Source organism: Hypomesus nipponensis, chromosome 18, assembly GCF_054491055.1.
Source record: "Hypomesus nipponensis isolate SF chromosome 18, ASM5449105v1, whole genome shotgun sequence".
NCBI lineage: Eukaryota > Metazoa > Chordata > Actinopteri > Osmeriformes > Osmeridae > Hypomesus > Hypomesus nipponensis.
Genome location: NC_140378.1, coordinates 11,886,027 through 11,909,993, shown reverse-complemented (window position 1 = coordinate 11,909,993; position 23,967 = coordinate 11,886,027). Strand labels below are relative to the sequence as shown.

At 41.2% G+C, this 23,967-nt stretch overlaps 4 protein-coding genes across 7 annotated transcripts; 1 reads left to right on the top strand and 3 right to left on the bottom strand.

Moving 5' to 3' along the window:
- Positions 1-756: 756 nt before the first annotated feature.
- LOC146252133 (NEDD8-activating enzyme E1 catalytic subunit-like) lies at positions 757-5,441 on the bottom strand. 3 transcript variants are annotated; one of them, XM_084679232.1, is made up of 18 exons: positions 5,321-5,411; positions 5,184-5,222; positions 4,602-4,713; positions 4,388-4,468; positions 4,184-4,266; positions 3,883-3,963; positions 3,712-3,755; positions 3,530-3,594; positions 2,983-3,138; positions 2,799-2,901; positions 2,531-2,644; positions 2,387-2,440; positions 2,245-2,281; positions 2,060-2,141; positions 1,840-1,940; positions 1,658-1,721; positions 1,513-1,567; positions 757-1,208 (listed from the first exon to the last, which is right to left on the bottom strand). In XM_084679232.1, the coding sequence occupies exons 1-18, from the start codon at positions 5,338-5,340 to the stop codon at positions 1,120-1,122; spliced, it is 1,380 nt and encodes a 459-aa protein (XP_084535358.1). In that variant the 5' UTR covers positions 5,341-5,411; the 3' UTR covers positions 757-1,119. The 3 variants fall into 3 exon arrangements, with proteins under 3 accessions (XP_084535358.1, XP_084535359.1, XP_084535360.1); XM_084679234.1 differs by having other exon boundaries at positions 1,115-1,208; positions 1,653-1,721; positions 5,321-5,412; XM_084679233.1 differs by lacking the exon at positions 5,184-5,222 and having other exon boundaries at positions 5,321-5,441.
- Positions 5,442-5,552: 111 nt separating this feature from the next.
- Positions 5,553-8,754, top strand: LOC146252132 (PRA1 family protein 3-like). Its single transcript, XM_084679235.1, has 3 exons — positions 5,553-5,784; positions 6,534-6,751; positions 7,290-8,754. Exons 1-3 carry the CDS (start codon positions 5,606-5,608, stop codon positions 7,463-7,465), a joined length of 573 nt encoding a protein of 190 aa, XP_084535361.1. The 5' UTR covers positions 5,553-5,605; the 3' UTR covers positions 7,466-8,754.
- A 138-nt stretch (positions 8,755-8,892) lies between these two features.
- Positions 8,893-11,911, bottom strand: lmod3 (leiomodin 3 (fetal)). The gene is made up of 4 exons (XM_084679231.1): positions 11,474-11,911; positions 11,142-11,261; positions 9,375-11,018; positions 8,893-9,215 (listed from the first exon to the last, which is right to left on the bottom strand). Exons 1-4 carry the CDS (start codon positions 11,768-11,770, stop codon positions 9,168-9,170), a joined length of 2,109 nt encoding a protein of 702 aa, XP_084535357.1. The 5' UTR covers positions 11,771-11,911; the 3' UTR covers positions 8,893-9,167.
- Positions 11,912-12,336: 425 nt separating this feature from the next.
- Positions 12,337-23,184, bottom strand: frmd4bb (FERM domain containing 4Bb). Of its 2 annotated transcripts, XM_084679229.1 has the most exons (24): positions 23,148-23,183; positions 22,862-22,927; positions 22,614-22,708; positions 22,396-22,488; positions 22,152-22,236; positions 21,742-21,798; positions 21,630-21,652; positions 20,900-20,983; positions 20,641-20,706; positions 20,143-20,200; positions 19,900-19,986; positions 18,140-18,216; positions 17,825-17,963; positions 17,574-17,718; positions 17,337-17,470; positions 17,017-17,133; positions 16,559-16,787; positions 16,176-16,229; positions 15,899-16,040; positions 15,559-15,726; positions 14,527-15,305; positions 14,277-14,409; positions 13,587-13,714; positions 12,337-13,181 (listed from the first exon to the last, which is right to left on the bottom strand). In XM_084679229.1, exons 2-23 carry the CDS (start codon positions 22,925-22,927, stop codon positions 13,609-13,611), a joined length of 2,937 nt encoding a protein of 978 aa, XP_084535355.1. In that variant the 5' UTR covers positions 23,148-23,183; the 3' UTR covers positions 12,337-13,181; positions 13,587-13,608. The 2 variants fall into 2 exon arrangements, with proteins under 2 accessions (XP_084535355.1, XP_084535356.1); XM_084679230.1 differs by lacking the exon at positions 13,587-13,714 and having other exon boundaries at positions 23,148-23,184.
- Positions 23,185-23,967: the final 783 nt, after the last annotated feature.

Below are 23,967 nucleotides of genomic sequence, written 5' to 3'. Positions count from 1 at the left end.
AATACGACTCAATCCAAGAGATGTCCAATCAACACATACAGTAGACTGTACTCCAGAGACGAATACGTACGCCACTTCTGTTGTTCGATTTTAATTAGGCCTTCATGCTTTCTAGTCCTTTTTTATCAGATGCTACAGGTGTCAGTGTTGTCGGTATCCATGTCAAGGGTGTGTAGGGATTCATGAATATCGTGAAGCAGTCCTGTCCTCACATGTCCATCTGTCTGCGCATGTAGTAAACTCTAGTGACTAGTGAATTAACACGCCAGGCGGCTTTCCCATCATTAAAAACAAGAACGTAATCAAGAAACCATATGTTTCCCTGAGTGCAATAAACCCCTTTCATTATATTATGCTTAAGAAGATTAAATAGAGCTGGGTACTCTCCCCCACCCCCACCCATGCTGAATCACGAGGACGAGGTTTAGCACCATGGACAGCACCTATGAGACCAATGCAGACAGGTTTAATTCATTTTCACTTTTCTAAGAACTGATAAAGTTGTCTAAAATCTTAGTGAAGTTGACAAATCACTTACTTTATAATTAGTGTCAGAAATTAACCTATAAAATTAATAGAATTACCAAGTATTTAAAAAATCTGTCTAACCTAATAAAACCAAATTCTCTGCATCAGAGTAATCTTAATCTATGAAGATGAATAGTGTCACCAGTACTCCAACCTATAGTAACAACAGTTCACTGAAAGTCCTCTGGAGAGGAATGAGCCAAGTTATAAAAAGTAAAAAGACATGACTGATTACCAACAATGGAAATACTTTATTGGAGCACAGTACATATACATTTTAATGCACATACAGTGAAACTACAGCAAGTATAATCATAAAGAGGGAGAAACAACAGCTCCTGATAGCAGATAGTACAGCAACATCACTGATAAAAGGTGTTCACCACTTTGATTCTAAATTGTTCACTGTGTAAAGATTCTGAACAAATGTACATTTAATGATAAAGAGACAAATATGGTTGATCATATTTACATTATTAGTCTCAAATAAATTAATGTAATATCGCTGTAACATTATCCCCTCTTCCACAATGTTTGACAAAAGATTGTTGCAGACCAAGTACATTTCATTATTGTATGTTTGTGGGTGCTTTATGTGGTGAAATTCAGCTTGAAGAGAACTGTCTGTGGTGTGGTGACATCTGCCACAGCCAGTTCCTGTCCATCAGCCAATCCCAGCTCTGCAATAACAGGAAGTCATTTTAAATTGGGAGAATGGATTTTCATGGATTGTTCTGTTAAGGCAGAGTAACCGAACACAACTGTTTGAACTCATCCCTAAGTATAAATACTGCCCACCTGTGCTATTGAATATCAAACTTTGCAATGAAGAAAGTAGTTAAAGCAGTGTTCATGAGGTCTTCATTTTGGGGCAGTATGCAGAGGATCCAAGATTTGCTTAGGTCAGCAAAACAATGACACCTTTGACAGTAGCACCCACACTGAGATACATGAAACACTCTAAATATACCTAAATATACTTACCTTTCAAGGTTTTGCAAAGGTTGGGCCGGGTTCTTTGTTCAATGGATGCTACTGTCTGTAAAACAGTGATGAAACTGTTAGTGAATTGTTATAGCCTCCTATATTGTAATATATTACAGTTTTAAATATTGGATAGTTACCTCACCTGTAAATATAGTGTCTTATTCTTGCCTTCCAACGTTGTAGTGATTGCTGGGGATTTCATTTGTCTAAAGAAAACAAGAGTGTTTTCATTTGCCATACACTCACTGAACTCACATTAAAAAGGTGAAAAGAAAGACAGAAATCCATAGATGTGGGTAGGCCTAGCATCAACACAGTACTCACAGGGAGGCGTTCTCAGTCAGGTACTCCAGAACCTCTTGTAGTTTGGCTGAGGGAGGGAACTGGAGATCCTGGGGCACTTGGCTACATGCCGAGCAGTTCTCCTGTCATACAAGAGCATGCTTGAGCGTACAGCCTCGACTGAACACTAACTGACAGTGATACTGTATACTAAATGCTCCACTCTTTCAAATCTTCTAAGTATTATAGAGGTAGAACTGACCTTTCGCTCAGCTTCAAATGTGTAGGTGTACAATCCATCCACATCATTGAACACCAGATAGTTATTCAGAGGAATGTATGCACTAAACAGAACACAATAATAGAATTCTACCAGAAGTACTCACTCTCACGAGAACACTAGAAAAAATGAAAAGGCCTAATGAGAGAATAGATGTAATTACTTACCTCGAAGCTATTTTGAAAACTTCAGTTGCACAGGAAGCTGAGAAAATGAAAAAATATTATGATTTAAAAAAAAAATCTAATTTGAAAACTTTTTATAAAAATAAAAAATCCAATTCAGATGTAAATAATTGGCCTTATGTACCAGCAATAACTGCATTTGTGGAAGCCACCGCAGGGATGATCCTCTTCACAACCCCTGTAACACAAAACTTTAATGTAATTTATCCATACTCTGATTTGAACGTGTAGTTTTCCGGTAACTGATCTTGTATGAAAAAAGGTTAACCTTGTGTGAGTCTGTATGTGACTCCAGTGATGTTAAACTCTACAGCTCTCTCCTCCGCTCTCTGGAACACCCACTGGATGTGCTCTGGGTTGTCCCCATCCAAGGCCACACCATCTAGGAGACAGAGTAGGAGCAGCCCGCGTCTCAAAACAATTGTATTTAACAGTGTTACGCAAGCATTGAAACAATATACGTGCAATGGAGAACTACAGTGCAATTTTTTGTCCTGTAGGTGTAGGAAATGTGCAGTGTGATTTTATGAACATACCTCCAAAAGGCTTATCTTTGGGCCATTGCAGCATTCTAGCATACTCAACACAATGCTCTGGTAACCGAGGCATGGACGCAATGGTGCACATGGGGAAGTTAATCTACAGCCAAACAAATACAGCATGAAGTAAAAACAGATTCAGCTAAAATAATGACACATGGTTTTAGATGATGATAGGTACCTGTGGTGGATAGAATTCCAGTGTGCAGTCAATGCATGCACTAATGCCTGGGAGAATGACTCTGGCATTGCCTTTGAAGCCCTCTGTCCCTCCATCTATGAGTGGTATGATGGAGCTGGTGTCCAGTACTCCATCTTCATAGCTCAGAAGCGACAGCTGACAACACATTTATTTTAGCAGTCTAGATATGTGCCCAAGAAGTATTCAGCTGCTCAATCAAAACAGATGTTTTTATCCTTTCTGCACTTTACATTGTACTGGACCTGCTGACATTTTTAAGTTATTCCCATGATGCCTTCAGTTGTATTTTTTGTATTATTTTATTCTTGCATTTATTGTCTCCTATGCTTTTAATTAATTGTGTTCTGTCCACTTTACTGTCCTGTCTGCAGTGTTGAATGTAGCTCGGTTTTAAAGCTCTTGGCGCAGAAAAGGTTAAAGGTTTCCATTCAGCAATAAAGGTTTCCATTCATTCATGTGTTATTTGTAATGGAATAGTCAATATGCTCAAAACAAAGCACAGATATTTGTTATAAAAAATACCTACCAGCATTCCATTCATCCATCGCCTGGCAATGATGGAGTCTAGACCACAAACTATGATGTGAAATTCTACAGAGGATAATAAAAAAAGATGATTACAAATAGATTATTTACAAAAAAAAAAAAAACATCAGTTTTCAACAAACATTTCTATGACATAGATTACATTACAAAGCTTGTACTCACGTCTGTAGAAAGACTCATCAAAATCTTGAATCTTCTTGAAGTATCTGAGAGATTTGATAAGCATGTACACAATAGTAGGCTGTTCAGGCTGTGCAGAAGGGTTTCAATGATGCATGTTATCCCTCATGAGTATAACATATTCACATAGGCTTCTTCAGAAGCAAAAGATACGGGACGACTTTACATCCAGGGATTCGATTGTTAACAAAATCAGCAGCAACTTCTGCCTTTGGCCGTCCCACATCTTTGAATCTTTATGAGAGGGTGTAAAATAGAACCAAATCAAAGTTAAAAAGCAGAAAAAATAAAGGTAGTCAGTGATTTACTTAATGAACAGTACGTAATATCTAAATATATTATAATATAGCAAAACTATCACAGGTGCTGGAGAAACTACTTGCATTGGAGAAGGTCCCCAAATAAAAATATATAAAACACTTTCAATGCATATCTCACTCCACACGACCCAAACCTGAAAAGGAACTGCCTATTAAGGTTGGAGATATCAATGGTGTCCATATCGACCACATGAATGTGCCGAAATCCAGACAGGGCCTAGACCAAAGGCAAAGCCACATATTAAAACGAGTGAACGTGAATGTGTGAACAGAGTATGCATGCTTTATTTGTCAAATAAATTATACTTATTTTTTCAATGTAATATAATCTCACATACTAGATTTTTGAGCAGTTCACAGCCGAGTCCACCGGCTCCAATTACCAATATCTTGCATGTATCCAACAAAAATTGGAGGGACTGAAAGAAACATTACCTGGGTCATCTTTATGGTTAGTTCTTAAGAAGAACACCTATGGCTGTATGCTAGTTAAAATGATATGGTGATAATTGTAACTACAAGGTACATTTTAACTGGCTTTGCAGTTCTAACCTCAGTGCTTGGTTCAAAGTCTGGATGAGTAAATGGGCCAGATCTCTCTAGGAACTTCTTTACATGGTTCCACCGCCCATCCCAGTCACCAGCACTGACATCCACAGCCATTCTGCACACACACAAAGGTCAACACACACAGACGCTCTGCTGCACATATCAATCACAAATATTTCTTGGAAATACCATGAGGGATAATCCTGAAAATATCGATGCATTGTTCCTGGATACCCAAATGGCAGTTATTTGGGTGAAGTGTGTGTCACTAAAACGTGGATTTACAAAAATGTATTTTAATAAGCATAAGGCAGTCATCTAACTGTCCGGTTTCTTTAACCAATGCAGTCAAACTTTATTGTACTGCCAAGTCTGCTCAAAATGTAACATTTGCTAAGTAAGTGTATTCCCACTTCAGAAGTGTTCTCAGTTAAGGTTTAATTGGCCAATAAATCAATACGTGTATGTAGAAATTAAATGATTTTTCACATCGGTTCCACACTGGCGCTGCTTTTGCAGCTGGATTTTGGCAAACCTGCAGCCAGTGCCAGGCAGTTTAGAGCCTACATGGCTTTCGTCACTAACTTTTCAGTGAGGTCCTCTATTCTCCTTCTTTTCTTCTCCCTAAAAGGAGAGAATAAAAGAAGGTTCAAGTAGGATTGTTTTTTAGCAGAGGGTGATCAATTCGGCACTACACTTGCTTTTAATAATTTCTTACTTACGGCTCCTCAGCATCCGCCATACTTTCACGGTTCCATTTCCTTGACGAATATTTGTTTCAGGTGTGTCAAAATTGCGTCGTATGTAAATTTCCATCTTTGGCAAAATGTGAAACCTTTTCAGGAAAATATGACGCAGCTTTGATCCACTTCATTCCCTAGCTGTCAGTCACACGCAACTCTCGCGAGCGTCTCACGTGAAAAAGCTTGATTCTCCTCCTTGCTCGCTGATCAGCTGACCTCACACTACTCAGCAAACTTGCTAGCAGCAAAGAGAGAAAATAAGCAATGGCAAGGATGGAGCTTGCACCACTTAGACCCTGGGACGATTTCTTCCCAGGGGCTGATCGATTTGCTAAACCGGATTTTAGAGATTTAACAAAATGGAACAACAGGGTGATCAGCAATTTACTGTACTATCAGACAAATTATTTTGCTGTAGCCATCGTGGTTTTCTTGATTGTTGGGTAAGTCAGGGGTTGTTACCTTACAGCAAGTCACCCAGCTACAAACAGCAAATTAGCTACTGTAGGCCTACTGTACACAGTAGCTAATGTGATTAGTTGGAAATGTGGTCCGCACCCATAGCCACATTATTGAAGTGCCTGCCATTTTATTAGCAGTTTGTAAATATTGCCTTGTCTTTTCTAACATGTCTTTGCAAAACTGATAGGCTACGTTTATGGAGTGGAGTTTGTTTAGCTAAGTAGCAACAGTAGCTAACTAGGAGCTGGCCTTCATAAATTCATTTAGAGCTACATTTCCTGCGTCTTTTAAGTTTGTATGATGATGTGTGCTGATACTGCCTTCAAACCAAAAATGAATAAACTATCATTATCAGCTAGATTTCTATGGTTTATTTCTCAAACCAAAAAATGGTGTGAACATGAATACATAGTATAAATCCTAGGCTTGTGTAATTTGGCGTTTGGTCATCTTGATGTTAAGCAACGCATAGTAATCTGCAGATCAACGAGTTAATGGAAAAGTTTAATAACACTTCCATGGATACCATGGAATATGGGCTTTTAGCCATGCCCTGTTTTTCAGGCACCTTGATGGGTATAGAAAATGTCCTTGGCTATATGATGCAGGATTTCTATTATTCCAACCACCAGGCTGTGCTGTTCTTTCTGCCCCAAACTACTGAGCATATTAACCATAGTAGCTTGGGATATTCGTATTTATGTATTTGCATGTCTTATATATTTTTTAGATTCCTTAACCCTCTTGGTATGTTCCTGGGAGGAGCAGTGGTCTCTCTGGTCTTCATGGGTTCTGTGTGGGCAGGGGAGAACAAGACCATCATCAAGAACTTTAAGAAGAAGAACCCCACCCTGTTTGTCCTTGCGGTTATGGGTACCAGCTACTTCCTGTTGTCGCTGTGTGGTGGCGTGATGGTCTTCATTTTTGGGATCACTTTCCCTTTACTATGTGAGTCTTTTCCTGTCATAAGCATTAACCTCTGAGTAAGAGTATGGCATTTTAGCTCTCCGGGTTAGATCCAAAATGACATGGGGCTCTATTATGAGGGAGGTGACTCATAGAGGAATCTATAGTCAAGGACTTCTAGAAACAGGTTTTGCCAACCTCCCTGTTTCATTAATTTACAGGCCTATATGTATGACATTATATTATAACTGCATTCAGAGTACAAAATAACGGGTTAGTTAATTGTTTGTGAGTCAGTGAGCAAAAGCAACAGCTTTGTGTTGGAATTGGGAGGCAGGCTGAGAAGGAACACTGAGAGCCCTTCCCAGGAGGCCCGCCTGTTGACTGGTTGCTATGTAGCAACATAACAACTTTTACTGGTTGACATCATCCTATTGGCATCCAGCTGTCAAAGGAATCAAGATGATGCCTCTGTTGAACCCCTCGATATGAGAAGCTTATAAAATCAGTTTATATTGGTGAAATCTACCCAGTTCTTTAATCATTTGTTGACAAATAAAACAAGTCCTCTGTTTCACAGTGAGTCTGGTCCATGCCTCTCTCAGACTGCGCAACATGAAGAACAGGATGGAGAACAAAATTGAGGGGGTCGGCATTAAGAAGTCTCCCATGGGTGTCCTCATGGACCTCCTGGACCAACAGGAGGAGAAGATGAACAAGATCCAGGACTTCATTGAGAGCAAACTTAAGGAATGAGAGGAGTGCTTGTCAAACTGGCACCCTCTTTCAATATAGTTATTTTTCTTTTAGCACAATCCTAAGATATTTTTGACTCCAAATAAGGTTTTGCATTCCTCCTATTCACCCGTCTTACTTTTGTTTTTTGTTACACATCTGTTCCATGCTTTATATTACATTGTTATATATTGTGTGTTTGGTCACTTCATTTTGGGAGGTGTGCACTCATAAATAGATTATATGTTTCTGAAAGACACTGGGCATGATTCAATGAGTCATGAGCATCCTTGTCTGTTTGTCATGTCCAAAATGTTGTTTAAATGATTTCTGTGCACCTGTAGTGTTGTCTATATTGACTGCATATTCTAATGCTGAATGTGAGTACATAGGTCTGTGTCTGAAGGCTGTGTCTAAGGTTCAGTTACAAACTTATAGAGCTAACAATACATTGTTGCTAAAATGAACTAAATCAGAACCAAACATTTTGCTACTCTCAAAGGTGTAGTCGTGTCACTCAACTGTATTTTGTTCTCCCAATGTAGCCCACACCAGGGGTTTGAACCTGGCTTTCAACGATCACCTCTTTAAACACTGCTTAAGCCAGCTGCCCTACCAAAATGCTAGCCCTTTGATGGTGCTGGTGGGTGGTATTTATATTGAAGAGTGAGTTCCTACAACTCAACACGATTACACTACCTCAGCACAAACATCTCTTTATCTCCTTTACTTATTGAACTACAGTCTCTGGACAAGATTGCCCAAATGTTGATGGAACCCATGAATAAGTGACTGCTCATTGACAAGTAGCAATAATGCCCTTGTTATTTCAGACCCTGTGGGTTGGTTTGAAAGAAATATCTTCTGACCATGGCAATGCAGTATAAAAAAGATAATTGCTATCACAGCTTTATTTTTCGAGATATAATTTTATTTCAGATGTATGGCTGAATGTCATTATTATGCATGTAAATTATTAACCTATAGGTTGCGAAAATAACTTTGTTAAAATAATATATTTAGTGCACTCAAAAACGTAATATGTAGTATGTCTAGGTGAGATTTTTCTGACTGGAAAGAAATGTCAGGATGTCCATTTGAGATCCATTTACAATGGAAATGTTTTCAAGTGTCTGTTTATCATAATGTAAAGCGTCTGTTGCCATGCCAAGCAGAATCATGCTTTCTGTGGACATTGTGGAGTCCTCCAGCTATACAGAACCAATTTGTGCATGTTAATGTGATAATTGGATTACTGGAAATGTTATGGGAATGTTAAAAAGGATGCCATAATAAAACTACTTTTTGTATGTTTTTGTTGTCACTAAGTGTTACCACAATGGGAGGCAAAGCACTACATTTCACAAAGAAAATAAACTTAATGTATAAAATCTATAACAGATGTGTCATGTTCATGAATTGAATGAACAAGAGCAAATGCAGCAGCATTTCAGTACAGTGGCCCTGATGAAACAAGGCTTTGTTTAATTAATATTTTAACATTTCACAGTAGACTGGACAGATATGGAAAAACCACAGAGTAGGCATACACAGTAAAATACATTAAAATACATGTCAATAGGAATACTTGCTTAAGATGGTCTGTCTGACCAGCAGTACTAATACACAATCTTTTTTTAGCTTGTGGGAGGACAAGAAGAGACACGTCACACTTTGTGAAACACAGCTAATGTAGATATTGTAGATACAGTTGATGGAATCTTCAGAAGAGACTGGTTTCTCTTGATTCCAGGAGTTTGGGGAGCGGTGTCTGTGAACAAAGACAACAGTTTTGTTTATTCAGGATAGTGAAGAAACATCTAGCATGCAGGTTTTTAAGTACCCTTGCTGCCGTCTAGGATGCTTAGAAAAATGATATTTTTCTGCTGGCATGGGTCTTTGAAATCTGAGAATTCCCAGCTATACTCACAGATTTTAGATAGGCCACATTGCTCTGTTTGATCTCACTCAGGAGTTGATCTCTGGGGGTAGGATCAACCTTTGGGGGCTGCCTCTTGCGAGAGACTGGCTTCAGTGTCTTAATCACATCCTTAAGGTTGGCTCTCTCATCTCCCATCACCCCACTGCCAGTCTCTCTTGGCCGGGTGGTCTTCCTCAGATGAAAGCTGGCCCTGTCTGGCCTCCTGTCCTCCCTGGGGTCCAGCTCCAGAAAAGGATCTCTGCGTTTGGGAGTCCTCTTGAGTTGGACATCCAGGAGTGGCTTGGCCTGGTCAGTACTGGTCGAATGTGGAAGAAGGTTGTGTACAGTGTGTTTGAGATTGAGTTTGTTTGCCTGTGGAGGGGTGCTGGCCTGTGGAGGGGTACTGGGCTGTGAAGGGGTGCTGGACTGTGGAGGGGGTGCTAGGAACCCCTGCTGTTGCAGAAGCTCAATAGGGGGGATATAACCCAGCATCTCCAACAGACCTGGCGGCAAGTTCAAACTGCTCTCATACATCTGCATCACCTCCTTCTGCTCCTTCAACTGCTGATGCTTCTGCTCATCATTCCTCAGCTGTCGCTGGCGGTCCAGATTCCTGGTCAGCAGGTTGGTCACCACCATCCTGGGCCCAGCCTGCTCAAAGTGGTAGCCCAACTTCAGGAGGGTGTTGTTGGCCTTAAGGAGACGAGACACCTCCATCTCTGAATGGTGGCCCAACATGTGCCTCTGATTATGGAAGCGCAGCTCAGTCAGGGTCTCGTTGAACTGGAGACAACGCATGATGGCTACAATCCCCTTCCCTGTTATGAAGTTGGACTCAATGTTGATGGTGGTGATACTACGGTTCTCTCGCAGCATGTTGGCCAGGGTGAAAGCTATGTTCTCATCAGCACCCGTATTGGCTATGCAAAAGGTTTTTACAAATTTGTTCTTCTTTAGGGCATTGACATAGTCTATGAGCATTTCTTTAGGAATGTTTTCAATGTTATTGAGGTTTATTTCAGTGATTGTGGGGTTGTTGTTACGGATCTTATCCAAGGTGCTTTCCAGGTTTGTATCATTGCCTGAAGGCCTTGATGTCAGTTTAATGCCACCAAGGGCCAGTTTTGGAATATTCAGTCTGTTTATTTTTCTTTCTTCTTTCTGGAGGGGTTTATAGCTCTCATCTGCCTTCTGCTCCTCTGGATCTTGCTCTGTAAGGCTGGGGGATAGGGTGGTGGTGTTAGTATCCTCTGTTTCTGGTGTTTCTGATGTGCTCTTTGAGTTCTCACTATCTTTTTCTCCAGTGATTTCTTCAAACTTAAGAGGGGGTAGTGGGACATTACTGTTAGAATTTTCAGTATTTGTACTTTCATCTTCTGATGGGTATAATTTTGAATTGTCAGTGGTTTGATGTTCCGATTCAGTTACTTTTTCAAGTGGTATGACCTTCTCCTCGTCTTTCAGCTCCACCACATGTTCTTCCTCCACCACCTCCACAATTTCCTCTATTATTTCTTCAATCACTTCCTCTCCTTCAACCCCTTCTACAGCCTCCTCCTCTATGATCTCCTCTACCACTTCATAAACATATTCCACATCTTCACAGTTATCTTCTCCTTTTTCTTTGTTTTCAGTCTCATCCTTCATGTTTTTCTAACGGAGACAATTTGAACAGTCATCAGATCAATATATATTTTAGGAATTTTAAAGTCAGCTGTTTTTACTGTACACATAATGTGGCCTACATCTACATGAAGTGCACATGACAACTCTCACCCCACTAAGCGGCAGAGTGGCAGGCACCCTTTCCTCCTCCAACATGCGTACGGACTCTTTATCCCAGTACTGACAATCCTTTTCTTCTTCTTTGTTTTCAGCTTCTTCATGTATATTTTTCTGATTTAAACAATTAGAGCAGTTATACAATAAACTTATATTTGAAAAATATCTGTGAAATACAGTGTCAATTGGCTCTCCCCCTAAAAAGTTGACTTTTAAAATACTTTACAAATTGGTCATGGTCATCAGCCATTGTTACTATAGATTCATGTAAACATATCTATTATGATCTGCAATACTGTGCACAAAATAGACATGAGACCTCTCACCTCACTCGGTAGTAGAGTGGCAGGGACCCTCTCCTCATCAAGCATGCGTTTGGACTCTTTATCCCAGTACAGGTAATCCACCAAGGATCTGTGGTCGAAACCCCCAGTGGGAGTCTTCTCTGTCTGGTCCCTCTGTCTCTGTCCCACCGGCACCCTCTCATCTGGGGCGATCACGTCCATCTCACTCTGGAGCTGTTTGAGCTCCTCAGGAGACAGGTTGGCCAAAATCTCATCTTCATCAATGTCCTCCTCATCGACATTCTCTGGGAAGGAATCCTGGTCACTATGATTGGACATGTTTCCTTGTAGTCTATACAATTATTTTCTAACTCAAATAACACGGCAAAGCTCTGTCTGTTTGCAACACAGTTCTGGAGCAGAATGGACAGTGTTACTGCATGGATGACAGCTGGTAAGTGGCTGTTCAAGCCTCACAAAGACTAAAATTAAACCCATAGGTCTGCATGGAAGATATTTATGGCACAACCAGAGGGAAGACATATTATACATATTCTTTTTTCAGCAGCCTTGGTCAGCTGGCATGATCGTGCTGCAGGGCAGTTGGTTGGGGCAAAGGAAGAGGCAGGACAGACAGCGACAGGTGGACTATTTTCACAGGCCTAGAAGGGTCTAATGTGCACATGGATCTGCATATTCTCTCACAGTTCCTTGGAAAATGTAATAATATAGCTCTGATGTAGTCCACAACAACCAACAGCTGACATTAAGTCAGTAGGAAACATTTACTGCTGGATGTTACTGTTGCAACAAGTAATGTTTTGTTTAGTACGGCCATGTGAACAATTCAATTAGGTTTAAATTAGATAATATATTTAAATTAATAATATAATTTAAAACACATCTTATGTGTCTGACACAGGTTTTTATTTGTTTTCCTGTTTCAAATGAGAAATGGGTTTTACTATCACATTAGAAATGACAAAGCAAACTATAACAATACACAGGCACTGTACAAATGTAGAGAAACATGTAAAATAACACTGAAGGATCATCCTTGTTAAAAGTCTATGCCTACGTTTATACAAAAAATGTAATCCTGATTATCAAAAGTTGAGCTTCTCAACATGCAATTTACAACACCATAAAACACTAACAACAAAAAATATTCAATATTGACATACATTCAGATAACTGAGTGAAGATGGAGTTTAAGTCCACAGGATGCTGTTTTAAAGGATGTCACATTTTTGAATATTATAATCATTACTCAAAATGGATTCCTAATATTGTAAAGAAATATCCTGCAGATGACTACATTTAACATGGAGATGTAGTGAGTCCTTAGTTTAAATCTCTAATATTTATTTTTAAGACAATGAGGGCATGAAATACACGTACTGCTTGTAAAAGTACACTAAGTTGAAAGCTTAAAGGTTCCAGGGATACAATTTTTTTTTATTCCTTTTTAATATCATCCACAATATTCACAATTATACGTAATCATTTTCCCAATCAGCAATATCCTGTGTTTTCTAACTTTGTCACATCCTTGTCTTCATGGATAAATCTCCATCCAATCCAAGGCACGAGGGAAAGTCATTCTTGAGTGTCATATTATTGGCCTTAAGAACTGTGTTGCACTCAGTACTAACTTATCCGTTAAATGTGCTTCCAGTTGGGTAAGTGTTCCAGAGCTGAGTTTGGTCATCTTCAGTGGAAGCCCATGTGGTTCCCATCCAGGAAGAATCTGTCATGGAGATCATATATAAGAATCTATGTCATAATGTAAGTTACTGAGGGACCCCACTGGTTTAACAAATAACATGTATGTAGGTAGGAATGGGTAACAAACTAATTATGTACAGTACACTATGAGACATGTTTTGACACAACATGCAGTGTACTATCAAGTCACTATGAGTAAGCCTGCAGTGAATATGGCTGAGAACTTATCCATGGAACAGTGTATGCTCACTAATTCAATCTATTGATGGCTGACCTAGTTCATAACAAAAATAAATGTATGGATGCAATGGCCTAAAATACTGACCCCACAGTACACAACATGTCTGGCAGTCTACGAGTGACCAAGATGGAAGCTTAAAACACAGATGATTGCCACAACAATGAGCACCAGCCTATTATGTCTCACCCTTGTGTGTTTGAATAGAAGTCTAATGGTCTTCCTCAGTACAACTGGCCTCTGCACCAACCATCTCTACTGAATCAGATTTGTTTGGCATTGTGTCAGACCGCAACACTTTGCATTCTGGAGAAAATCTGTGTATGTGAGCATTAATTGGAGGATTAGTGAAAGACAGGAGTTAAATGGTTATGTCAGACAGAAGGAAAATAGCATGAAAGAAAACACCATCAGCAGGGTTCATTTCTCAATCTCACATGCAGGTATATGATAATACCTGTTCTCTGACACATGAATTCGGGTTTATTTGTCATTCTAATCTATGTAGGAATTCATCTGCAAGTCACAAAGACCTGTTGTGATGAGGAGAGGAGGAGTAGAAAGGTGGAGAAGAGAAGACGATGCAGGAAAAAGAGCAGGAGGAGGAACAGTAGCAGGTGTAGCAAAAGCTACCAAGTTCTTGAAGAGTGGTGCAATTATTGGCACATATACAGAGTGGACAGATATAACATCCACAAGAGAACCTGCAGTTGAGCATGGGGAAGTGACAAAATCAACTACTGCTTCTGCAACTATTACCATTAGAATTATTCTACTGGACACAATCATTTTGAATGATCAAATACAACGATGTTTGAAACAGTTTGCCTTCATCAACCAATGAAGTGAAACAGGCTGAGGAAGAAGAATGGTCCTCACCTGCTGTGTGTCGGACTGCGGCTGTAGTGACTGCCGTGAGCTCCTGGGTGAGTAGGTGTGTCTGCCATGTCAAACTCTGTCAGACCTACAGCCAGCTGGCTGCGCCAGTTCCCTGTGCTGGCTGCTGAGGATACTACAGCACAGAGACAGAGTGGTCATCCACAGTAGTGCTGCTATTAACATATTCCTTTCTCACACAGGTACAGCAATTTCAGCAAATACAGGAATCGTAGTGTGTGAGAGAGCCTACCTGAGGAAAAGGAGGTGGCCCTGCTGGAGTGACTGAATGGAGCCGGCATGGTTTGGTAGCCCAGGCTGAGTTGCGAGCCACTGTCACAGTCATACATCAGGCCCCGGCCTGCTTCCCTGGGACCTCCGGTGCGGTGGTACCAGCCCCTCAGGTGCTCAGCCACCATGGCCTTCTGCATGCTCTTGGCTAGCAGCTCATTCCTGGGCCCCTGCTTGCTGCGGGGGTGCCTCATGGTGGCATAGGGGTTCTGAGAGAGACTGTCCGTTCGCTCGTTGCTGTAGTGTCTGTATCTCTCGTGTCCATGGTAACCATGCACCTGGTATGAGGGGTTAACATTGTAGTGTCCCTCCACCTCATTTTCATAGACGTAGGCACCGTTGGAATAAGGCTCCAGATCAGGGCAAGGATAGCCTGCCACATAGTAGGCTGTGGGGGCATAGTGTGCTGGGGGCTCGTACGTGTAGCTGCACCCACCCTGGCTTGGGACCAGATTAGGCATGCTGCCTGTGTTTCCATACACTTCCACTTTCCTGTGTAGGTGGTGGTGGTTGCGGCTGCGGGAGTCTAGGGTGCAGTAATGGGGGTTGCCTGCTCCAAAGTAATCCAGGCTGGACTGGCTGGCGTAGGAGGAGCAGTCCTCCAGAGCCTCACTGCTGTTGCTTCTGCGGGCTGGTGACAGGGTGAAGATGGGCTTCTCTGGGTCTGACTCCTTCAGCAGCCGGGACTGAGACTCCAGACTGCCACTTCGATGTCTGAAGCACTGAGAGCTCCCTTCCAATCTGGAACAGGACATTGGTAATGTTACTAAACCAAAATAGGCATAGGATTTCAGAATGTTCATATTGCATTCATGGGATTGACTTGAATCTGGTGGCTTTGAGGTAAGAGAAGAGAGTAGAAGGCAAAGTTAGATGGAGACTGTAGTAATAGGTAAAAAGGGTAGGCTGTAGGTTGGGTTGTGCAGGTCAGAGGGTGACTGCATAGTTGGGGTGAGAGGGTATGGGACAGGGTAGAGGTGCTGTGGGGTCTCACCTGAGCTGGCTACTGCTATAGGCGTTGCGGGTCATGGCGGGGCTGGGGGGCATGCTGCGGGGGTCTCGGGGGGGTCTTGGTAAGGTCTTAGAGGGACTACTGTGTGCTGAGGAGACCTCTCTGGGCAGCTGGCAGTACTGTGAAGATTCCTGGCCAACAAATGCTAGCCTGCAGAAATGTGATAATAATAAAAAAATGGTCACCTCTGAATGTATCTTAATTAAAGCTGAGGAAAATGATGGTGGCTTCAGGCACTGTACACATGCACATTTCCTTCACATTCAATAAACAGGTTCTATTGTCTACTTAGCCTCAGGCCATAGTCTCAGTCGTTTCCCACCTGCTGTGGTTCTTGTGCTGGTGGTTCCTGGGGGAGCCGTGTCTCTCCAGATCATACTCTGGCCCGAGGGAGTGAGGAGGGCTCAGCTGTGGGGAGCACTGGACAGAGCGTGACCGTGGCCTCTGAACACTGTCTGAGTCATCTGGAGAGACAGAGAGGAAAAAAAACCCATAGTCAGGTTATTGAGCAGGGAAGCTGAATTGTCAGAATTCAAATGAATGAATGAATTAGTTAATGTGCTTATGAAACTTGAATTTGGTGTCACAAAATCACTCACCGTCATCTAGGGGTAGACTACACTCTGAGTTACACTCTGAACGCACAAGCTCATCTGTAGACAGGGAAAGACACATCCAGTTTTTTCACGGGACAGTAGTTATGCGTACAGTACAATAAACAATAAACAGATCTTGACTCAGTAACACTAGGCCTACAATCTCATACCTTGTTGGTGTACATTTCTAACCAATGTCTGTGTTGACATGAGCACATTAAGGGGCTTACAGCAGCACCACCTCTAATTGCAAAAATACAGATGACTAACATCCTTCAATAACAACCCTAGCCAGCTTTGTTTAACAAAAGCTGACAATTTGATGATTGGGTGATATTTGTCTGAAGAAGGGAAATATAACACATATATTCTAACAACCATAGTACCTGCTATGATCACAGATGCTCTCTGAGTGGGCTCCTTGCCTTTCTTTACTCTGTACTGGTTCATCTCGTCCTCGATCTGCTGAAGCTTGTGCATGGCATCAAGGCAGTTCCTCCTCCTCTTTTTTTTCACTGTCTTACACAGTTCTGCCTCATTCGCTAGCTTCTTGGCAGCCTCCACGATCTTCCGCTGCAGTGCAAACCTACTCTCCAGGTTTCTTAGGTATGGGTCCTTTAAGTTAGAGGACATGAGAGACTGTCTTCGATATATAGCTTTCAAACATTTTTTTGCTACAACAAGCAATTGTTAGCAGTACATGATTAAGCATCTGCAAGGCAACGTACTGTGTGTTTACAGTGAGTGCTGTGTTTGTATATTGGGTAATACATAAGGCGATACAGCACCAACAAGACAGAACATGATCATTTGAGTCTCATTCCATTAGCAGGTCAATACACACCTCATTATAGGGAAAGAGCTCATCCAATTTGAATGCCGTGCCAACTCGTCGTCTGATTTGAGGAGGTCTCTCGCCTGCGGTCAGTGGATACTCCTTTGGCAGTTTGCCCGTTATCTCCTGAAAACCAAACAACAATTCTGCGTTCTTCATCCATGGTGCTAACTCCAGCAAAAATAGATCTTCCTAAAGGCCCTGAAGGTTCAACAGAGCAGATTCAAGCAGCCTCCATTCCCAAAACTAAAGTGACTGAACTGAATTATTCTGACTCAGACTGTCTGTCGGTGAAAGTAAAATTACAGAACATGCCAAAGGCTTCTTACCGCTTCCTTCATGCAGATTTTCTTCAGTTCTTTTGTTTTCTGGGTAAGGACATCCTGGATCTCTTGTTCCTTCTTTCTGAGCTCAGAGATCTTCTCTCTCTTCAGTTCTTCATTTACCTCAGAGTCAGCTGACCCTATAGAAAAGACAGTATTTACATGGTCACCACAGAACAGTGTGTCTGTTTGCGGGTTTTAACAGCAAGACAATGATCATGAGTTGGAACACTGCTGACCTACCTGTGGATACAAGGCTACCGTTGCTGGCCATGATGAGGTTGTTCTTTAACCCTACATCTCCCAGTCTGGTTATCTTTGACCCCCCTTGCTGGTCAGTTAAGTCCATGGCAATTTCCTCTAAACTCCTTGCTACTGATACTTTGACCTATTATCATGCCAGAAAAGAAATGCTCTATAATTCCAAATGATTTGCCTACATTATACATACTGTAAAACATATAGCATGTCACAATCTAATGTGTAGAACTTACTTTGCTTTGCTTTCTGTCCAAGTAAAACTGATGCTGACTAATAGCCATCACCCAGATGGTTTTGATTAGGGAGTGGCTGGCATACCATGTGTGAATGACCAGGCCTGTCTGGCCAAAAGTGCGCTTGGTTACTGCTCTCCTGTTCACAGGCACAGACATAACCAGGAGAATTAGAATGTAGAAAATCTGCAGTGGACCACATATGACGATTAATTTTCAATACCACTAAGACCTGCAACACCTGTAGGCATAGGAGCCAGCCCCATGAACATCAGGCAATTTTTCAATCACACTGGAGAATCACAGTTGGCTCACCTGTGTGGGTCGTTAACCTCAACAGCAAACTTCTTCTCCCTAAAGTACAGGTTCTCCAGCTGCTTCCACTGGTACAGCTGACAAGCAGAATGTTGTCATATTAAAGAGAATATTATAAAGTCATGACCTTCTGGGATATTAATACACTTGCTATGCCCTTGCCATTACATGATGAAAACTGTAAACCAAAGGGTTAGCAAACAATCCAGAACCAATGTCATGTCACAGTTATCAAGTCAAACACAGAGTTTACTCTTAACTTCAGCTGTCATGTAATAGACATGGGTTGTCAAAAAATGTCTACGATTATGTAACGCAAATTCTAGCACACAGGAAATTACTTGGGGGTACAGATACATGATCATGTGCAACCCTGTATGACTCAACCCTGCATGACTCATCTGTACAGAACTCCTAACCTCACCAGGTGTTAAATGCCTTGAACCAGATGAGTCCATGACTCACAAACAACTCTAGATTTACTCAAATCTTTCAGAGACACTGCCTGCCTTGGTATGGACGGACAGTTAAGACCATTGTTGTTATGATACATGTTATGATACATGTTATTAAGGGTATTTTCTAACACTTATATTTTAATATAATCTCCCTAAGTCTGTCATTACTTATTGCACAATGTATTATGCTGAATATTGAATTCCGACACCTGACCATATCACAACCAACAAAGTTTATCACCTAAATGTTATACACGTTATACAATCTACATGTAATTACTGAAAAGTGTAGCTGCATCTTACCAATAAAGTTCCAGTGTGTAAATCAACCTTGTTTCTCGGGTTACTGTGTCTAATCCTCTCCGGCCAACTCCTCTTAGCGCCAACACATTATTTGGCTGAGCGAGCTCCTCTCAGCTCTCAACGTGTCTCCTCAGGTATGCTCTGTCTTGTAGCTGACGCCCAGACCCTAACTCCCTCCCCTTGACATCATAAACATACCAGCCTGCCTTCTCTCCAAAACAATCCCCTGTCCAACCCAAGGGTTACTCATAGAGGTACAAGCACAAAGATAAAAATGTAAAGCCTTTCAAAAGAGCTAGTCTATTGGGTCAGTTCTACACCTCATACAAATACTGTATATGATTAGCTCTGACCTTTTCACTTCTCTGAATACAATCAGGCTCCCTTTCTATATCTTCAGTCATATGAACACATACATTTACGTAACAGCACAGAAAATCAAACCAGGTTGGTGGATGTCTTTCTTGTCGACTCAGTCTGAAACTGCATCAACAGAACCAAAAGAGTAGGTTACAGTCCTAGTATTGTCAGGCAGACTCATAAATCATACCTGGCAAACCATTTTCCTTTCAGACTTAGATGTGAAAACAACATGCTTCTGAATAGAGGTTTGCCTTGTTAACCATATGGATTGATTACCGAATCAGGTCATAGACTGTCTCCTTGATGTGAACTAGTCTGTCCTGGTCTGCTCCAGCTGTGCTAGGACCCAACCGGTCACAATAAAACACATTGTGAGTCATTGTGTTATGTGCAGGAGGACTCCTTCTCTCTGCCCTGTCATTGAATCATGCATAACCCTGTTCCAGACAGGCAGCAGCAGGCAATTTCCCTTGCCTTGTATTGTCTGGAGTTGCACATTTGATGTTCTATGAGTATATCTGATTATCGACAACATTTCTTATTGTTGTTACAAACATAAATTGCCTCTAATCTACAAAGTATCACACAGAGAGACACAGACAATGGTGGAGGGGAACTGTCTCTAACATGATTTACCTTTCTTGGTTTAAGTTTGTCCTGTAAATCATACTGGCCAATTCCCTTGTAGCTGATTCCAAGCCACCAAGGGATCCCCTGTTTGTCCTGTGAAGCAAAATCATTTATAAATGGTTACACTGTACACATCCAAGAGCTTCATCTGCTGAAATGGAGAGGATAACGCAGAGCTGACATTACTCTTTAATAGAAACAGATTGACGGTGCAGTAGCTGTGACTATTTATAGGCATACAATTCTTACCTTGACTTCATAATAATGAACACCATATGTGGGCAGGGATTCTACTAAAGTCAGGTACCTGAAATGAAAGAAAGTGTCATTAGCATTACAGATTTTCTGTTCAATCTTGTGAAGGTGGTTTACCACAGATTTAATAGATGGCACTCTAAAGAGGACAATGAGGGTGTTATCTGTTTGTGCTGCCCACAGTGAATCAAAATGATTTATTGGGCAGCCAGCAACCAGAGTGGGGTTATTGATTTATATCAAGATAGTTGTGAGAGAGAAAGAGAGAAAGAGAGAGAGAGAGAGAGAGAGCTGGAGAGAGAGAGAGAGAGAGAGAGAGAGAGAGAGAGATGAAGTAAAAGACAGAGTGAGAATGCATTTCTGTGTAACACACAAAAGGGACAGTGAGGGAGAGAAAGAAAGATTAATGAAGTCGGCCAGGCAGTGTCCCTTATCTGATGACTTGTGGTAAACAGTCCTCTGTAAGTATACACATTGTTTTATGATACTCACTGCAGGATGGCCTGCCCTCGGGAGACTCCTTTCAGCTGTTTGTAGAGCTCAATCACTCGATCCTCACTGTAAAGTGGAATATTGATGGCATCTTCAATTCACAAACATGCACTTTGCACTCCAGTCCTCTCACAATAAATACAGTTGATTTTAAGTGATTGTGTGACAACGTTCCTAACAGTGTGCTTCAACTGACCGACCAGTAACTAAAAGTCTGACTTTAAAATACTTTCAAGATATATTTAAATGTAAATCATACCAATATGCAAGAGAAGGGTGCTCCTTTAGCACTTTGGTGGGAAGAGTTGGAAGTTTTTTTAGGTCCGTTCTGGTGTTTTCGTCACTATAAAGTAGGATACAGTATACATGACATCTTAAAATCACTCATTTTTCATTCATTACTAATATTCATGATATCATAAAGCCATGCATGTCAGTACAACCAAGCTCACAGGCGCAAGGAAGCTGCAGGTGCACAGGCACAGCAGGTGATGAGATAGATACACAGTCAGGGAGGCTTCAGATAAAGAACTTATTGACACACAAGTAACCAACTTCATCCTCCACCTAGCCAACCCCTTCATTTTGTATAAACCAGGTGCCTAAATAAACAAAGAACCACAGTATTCCATCTGGTTGGCTGCTAGCAGTACAAGAGAGTGCTGTTGCAGAGTGAGGGGGTGGGGGGGGGGAGGGTGAAGAGGGGGGCTGTACTTTGTATACACATACTGTAGTTAAGTTTCGAGTCGATCTTGGACTTGAAAACAAAATACTGAAATAGCCTTGGCTTTTGACAGTGCTATGAGATTAATTAGAAACCAAGTGTCATTTTTTCAGCATTCTACTGGCAGACGAGCCCCATAGCTCTTTCTCTCTTTCTCTCCACTGAAATCTGCGGAGACAGTTACACTACTAGAGGCCTATGCTTTTTGCTTTCTCCTTGTAAAAAAATTTGTTTTGTTAAAAATGCTATGTGGTCTGATCTTTACCTTGTGTAGTCTCCTTTTGCTTCCTGAATGGATTGAAAATAAACAATGTAATTAGATGCAAACTGACATGATGCCATTAATCCACAAGCTTTAACAAACACAGGACACCGACCTGCAAAGCGTTTGCTGCCAGTTTGAAGACATTTTCGCTCTCCACTTCTATGCCCTCCTGAACAAAACAAAAGAAACAATCTTAGAGTCCTAATTATCTTAGTCTACCATACTCTTGTACCATGTATTGATGTTCTAGAATTCATTCAAATTTAGTCCTGTAACTACTTTGACATATAAATGTCTCTCTCTGACTGAGGAGTTCTGCAGTGTCTTCCCTCTCAGACTGTCTCATTCCAGCCTGCTGAGACAGAAAAGGCCCTCAGACCACAGTCTGGGAGTCTCAGTTTGGAGAGTCCATTAAACGGGCAGATGAGACAGTGAATCAGAGCATATTAAACCTTGTAGAAGCCAGGATGAATTTGGTGACTCACCATCAATACTGATTGGGATAGAATACAGGGTACTTACATTGTAGATGGCAGATTTTGCATTGAGGTAGAATAATTCCACTGTTGTTATGTCTTTCAGTAGGGTTATGGTCTCGATGTAAAACCTGGAAGACCACAAAATAGATTCAGAATAATATTATCTTCCTTGTAAGAAATTGTGCAGTATGCATATACGCACAAGTCTCCTTTAATTCTCTACTCAGTATGATACAGGGGTGCTCCCTGCTGGTAGGAATGTGGTACATAAGGTGATCTGACAATACCTGACCAGGAAGTTGAGAGCAATAGGTCCATTCTTCTTGGAGAAGTCATGGTCTAAAACTCTACGGTCTAGTTGCAACCATTTACACTGACCACTGCAATGTCAGATAAATAAACGCAGATAAATTAAAAAAGTATCACAAAGACACAAAAGCATTAAATCCATAATGACCCATGCACATTCAAACACACACGTTCACACACTTATTTACAAACTTACGTGTCATCAGTAAATGTTAGGCCAAAGTATTCCTTCTCTTTGAGATTAAAGTGGGAGGACACCAAATCTAGGAGCTCTCGTGACAACAGCTTGGGCTGCAGGTGAAAAGGTGTGCTTGTTACATTTTCACAAAAATGTCTAACAACATAAATAGGTCAAATCAAACTGGATGGAAATATACTCATATATTCAACACCAAATGGTGTTTACATATAATATCTGATAGAACAATATGGAATCTACTGTACCTGAACCAGCAGCTCCAACTTCCTGTCATCAAGGAGATGCACCTGACACAGTCTGCCCTCCGTCATCTACAGATAAAGGGAGGACATTCAATTACAAATAAATAAGATGACATATTGAAAATGCATGTATTACTGTCATGACTAAGACAATAAAATGCTTTTTAAGTTTATGATATTTTCTCCTGTCTCTCAAGTCAATGGACACAAATAAGGATGACAAGAATGAGAGGTTTCAATGTTAGATAATATTTTACTATGAACACAGACAGTCAGCAAATGCACAGACCTGAAAACGACCCTTTTAAAGTAGTAATCACTGACGTTGCTAATTACAATTACACCATTGTTCCGAGGATTTATTGCTATGGTAACACAACACGGATTTGAAATAATTACAAGATTTACCATATACAGACCTTTTCAAACATCTTTCGTTATTACATAGAATCTTTACCTTAAAATCACCACCAAATTCATTGTGCTACACTGATGCAATCATACAGATTGTTTCTGCATTGACAACCAGAGAAAAAGTAAAAAATCCAGAATTTCAGTCTCATGCTAGTATCAAACAGCAGGCAAAGCAGTCACCACTATTCCCCAATAGCTTTCTATACTGTGTGATAGAATCAGGTTGACCTAGCAAGTTTTATTTCTGATGTACAGAAAGCACACTCCACCAGATAAATCTAACAGCCCTTTATGTGACAGAATGAGGTTGACCAGGCAACCCACTGAATCTACAGCACAAAGGGAACCTGGTAAATTCAACAGCCCTTCAACATGAAAGAATCAGGTAGTTTGCTACTGGGGAGTGGATGTAGTACCTGGTAGAGCTCCCCAGGGGGAACACAGATCTGGATGCATCCCTGGCCTGACCTCATCTTCTGCATGAGCCTCTTCTTCAACCTCCTCACAGTCAATACTAGCCCTAAGATCACTCCTGTGACCAGCAGTTTGTCCATGCCACAGGCTCACGTCCTGTGGAGCCTGGTACCCTAGTCTGGTTGGCCTATTTATGTAACATCAACGCTGACCTGTTGTGGCCGTCTGGGATAAATTCTAGACTACAGGCAGCTCTTTCAGCACGTTAAGTTTGGCGTAGC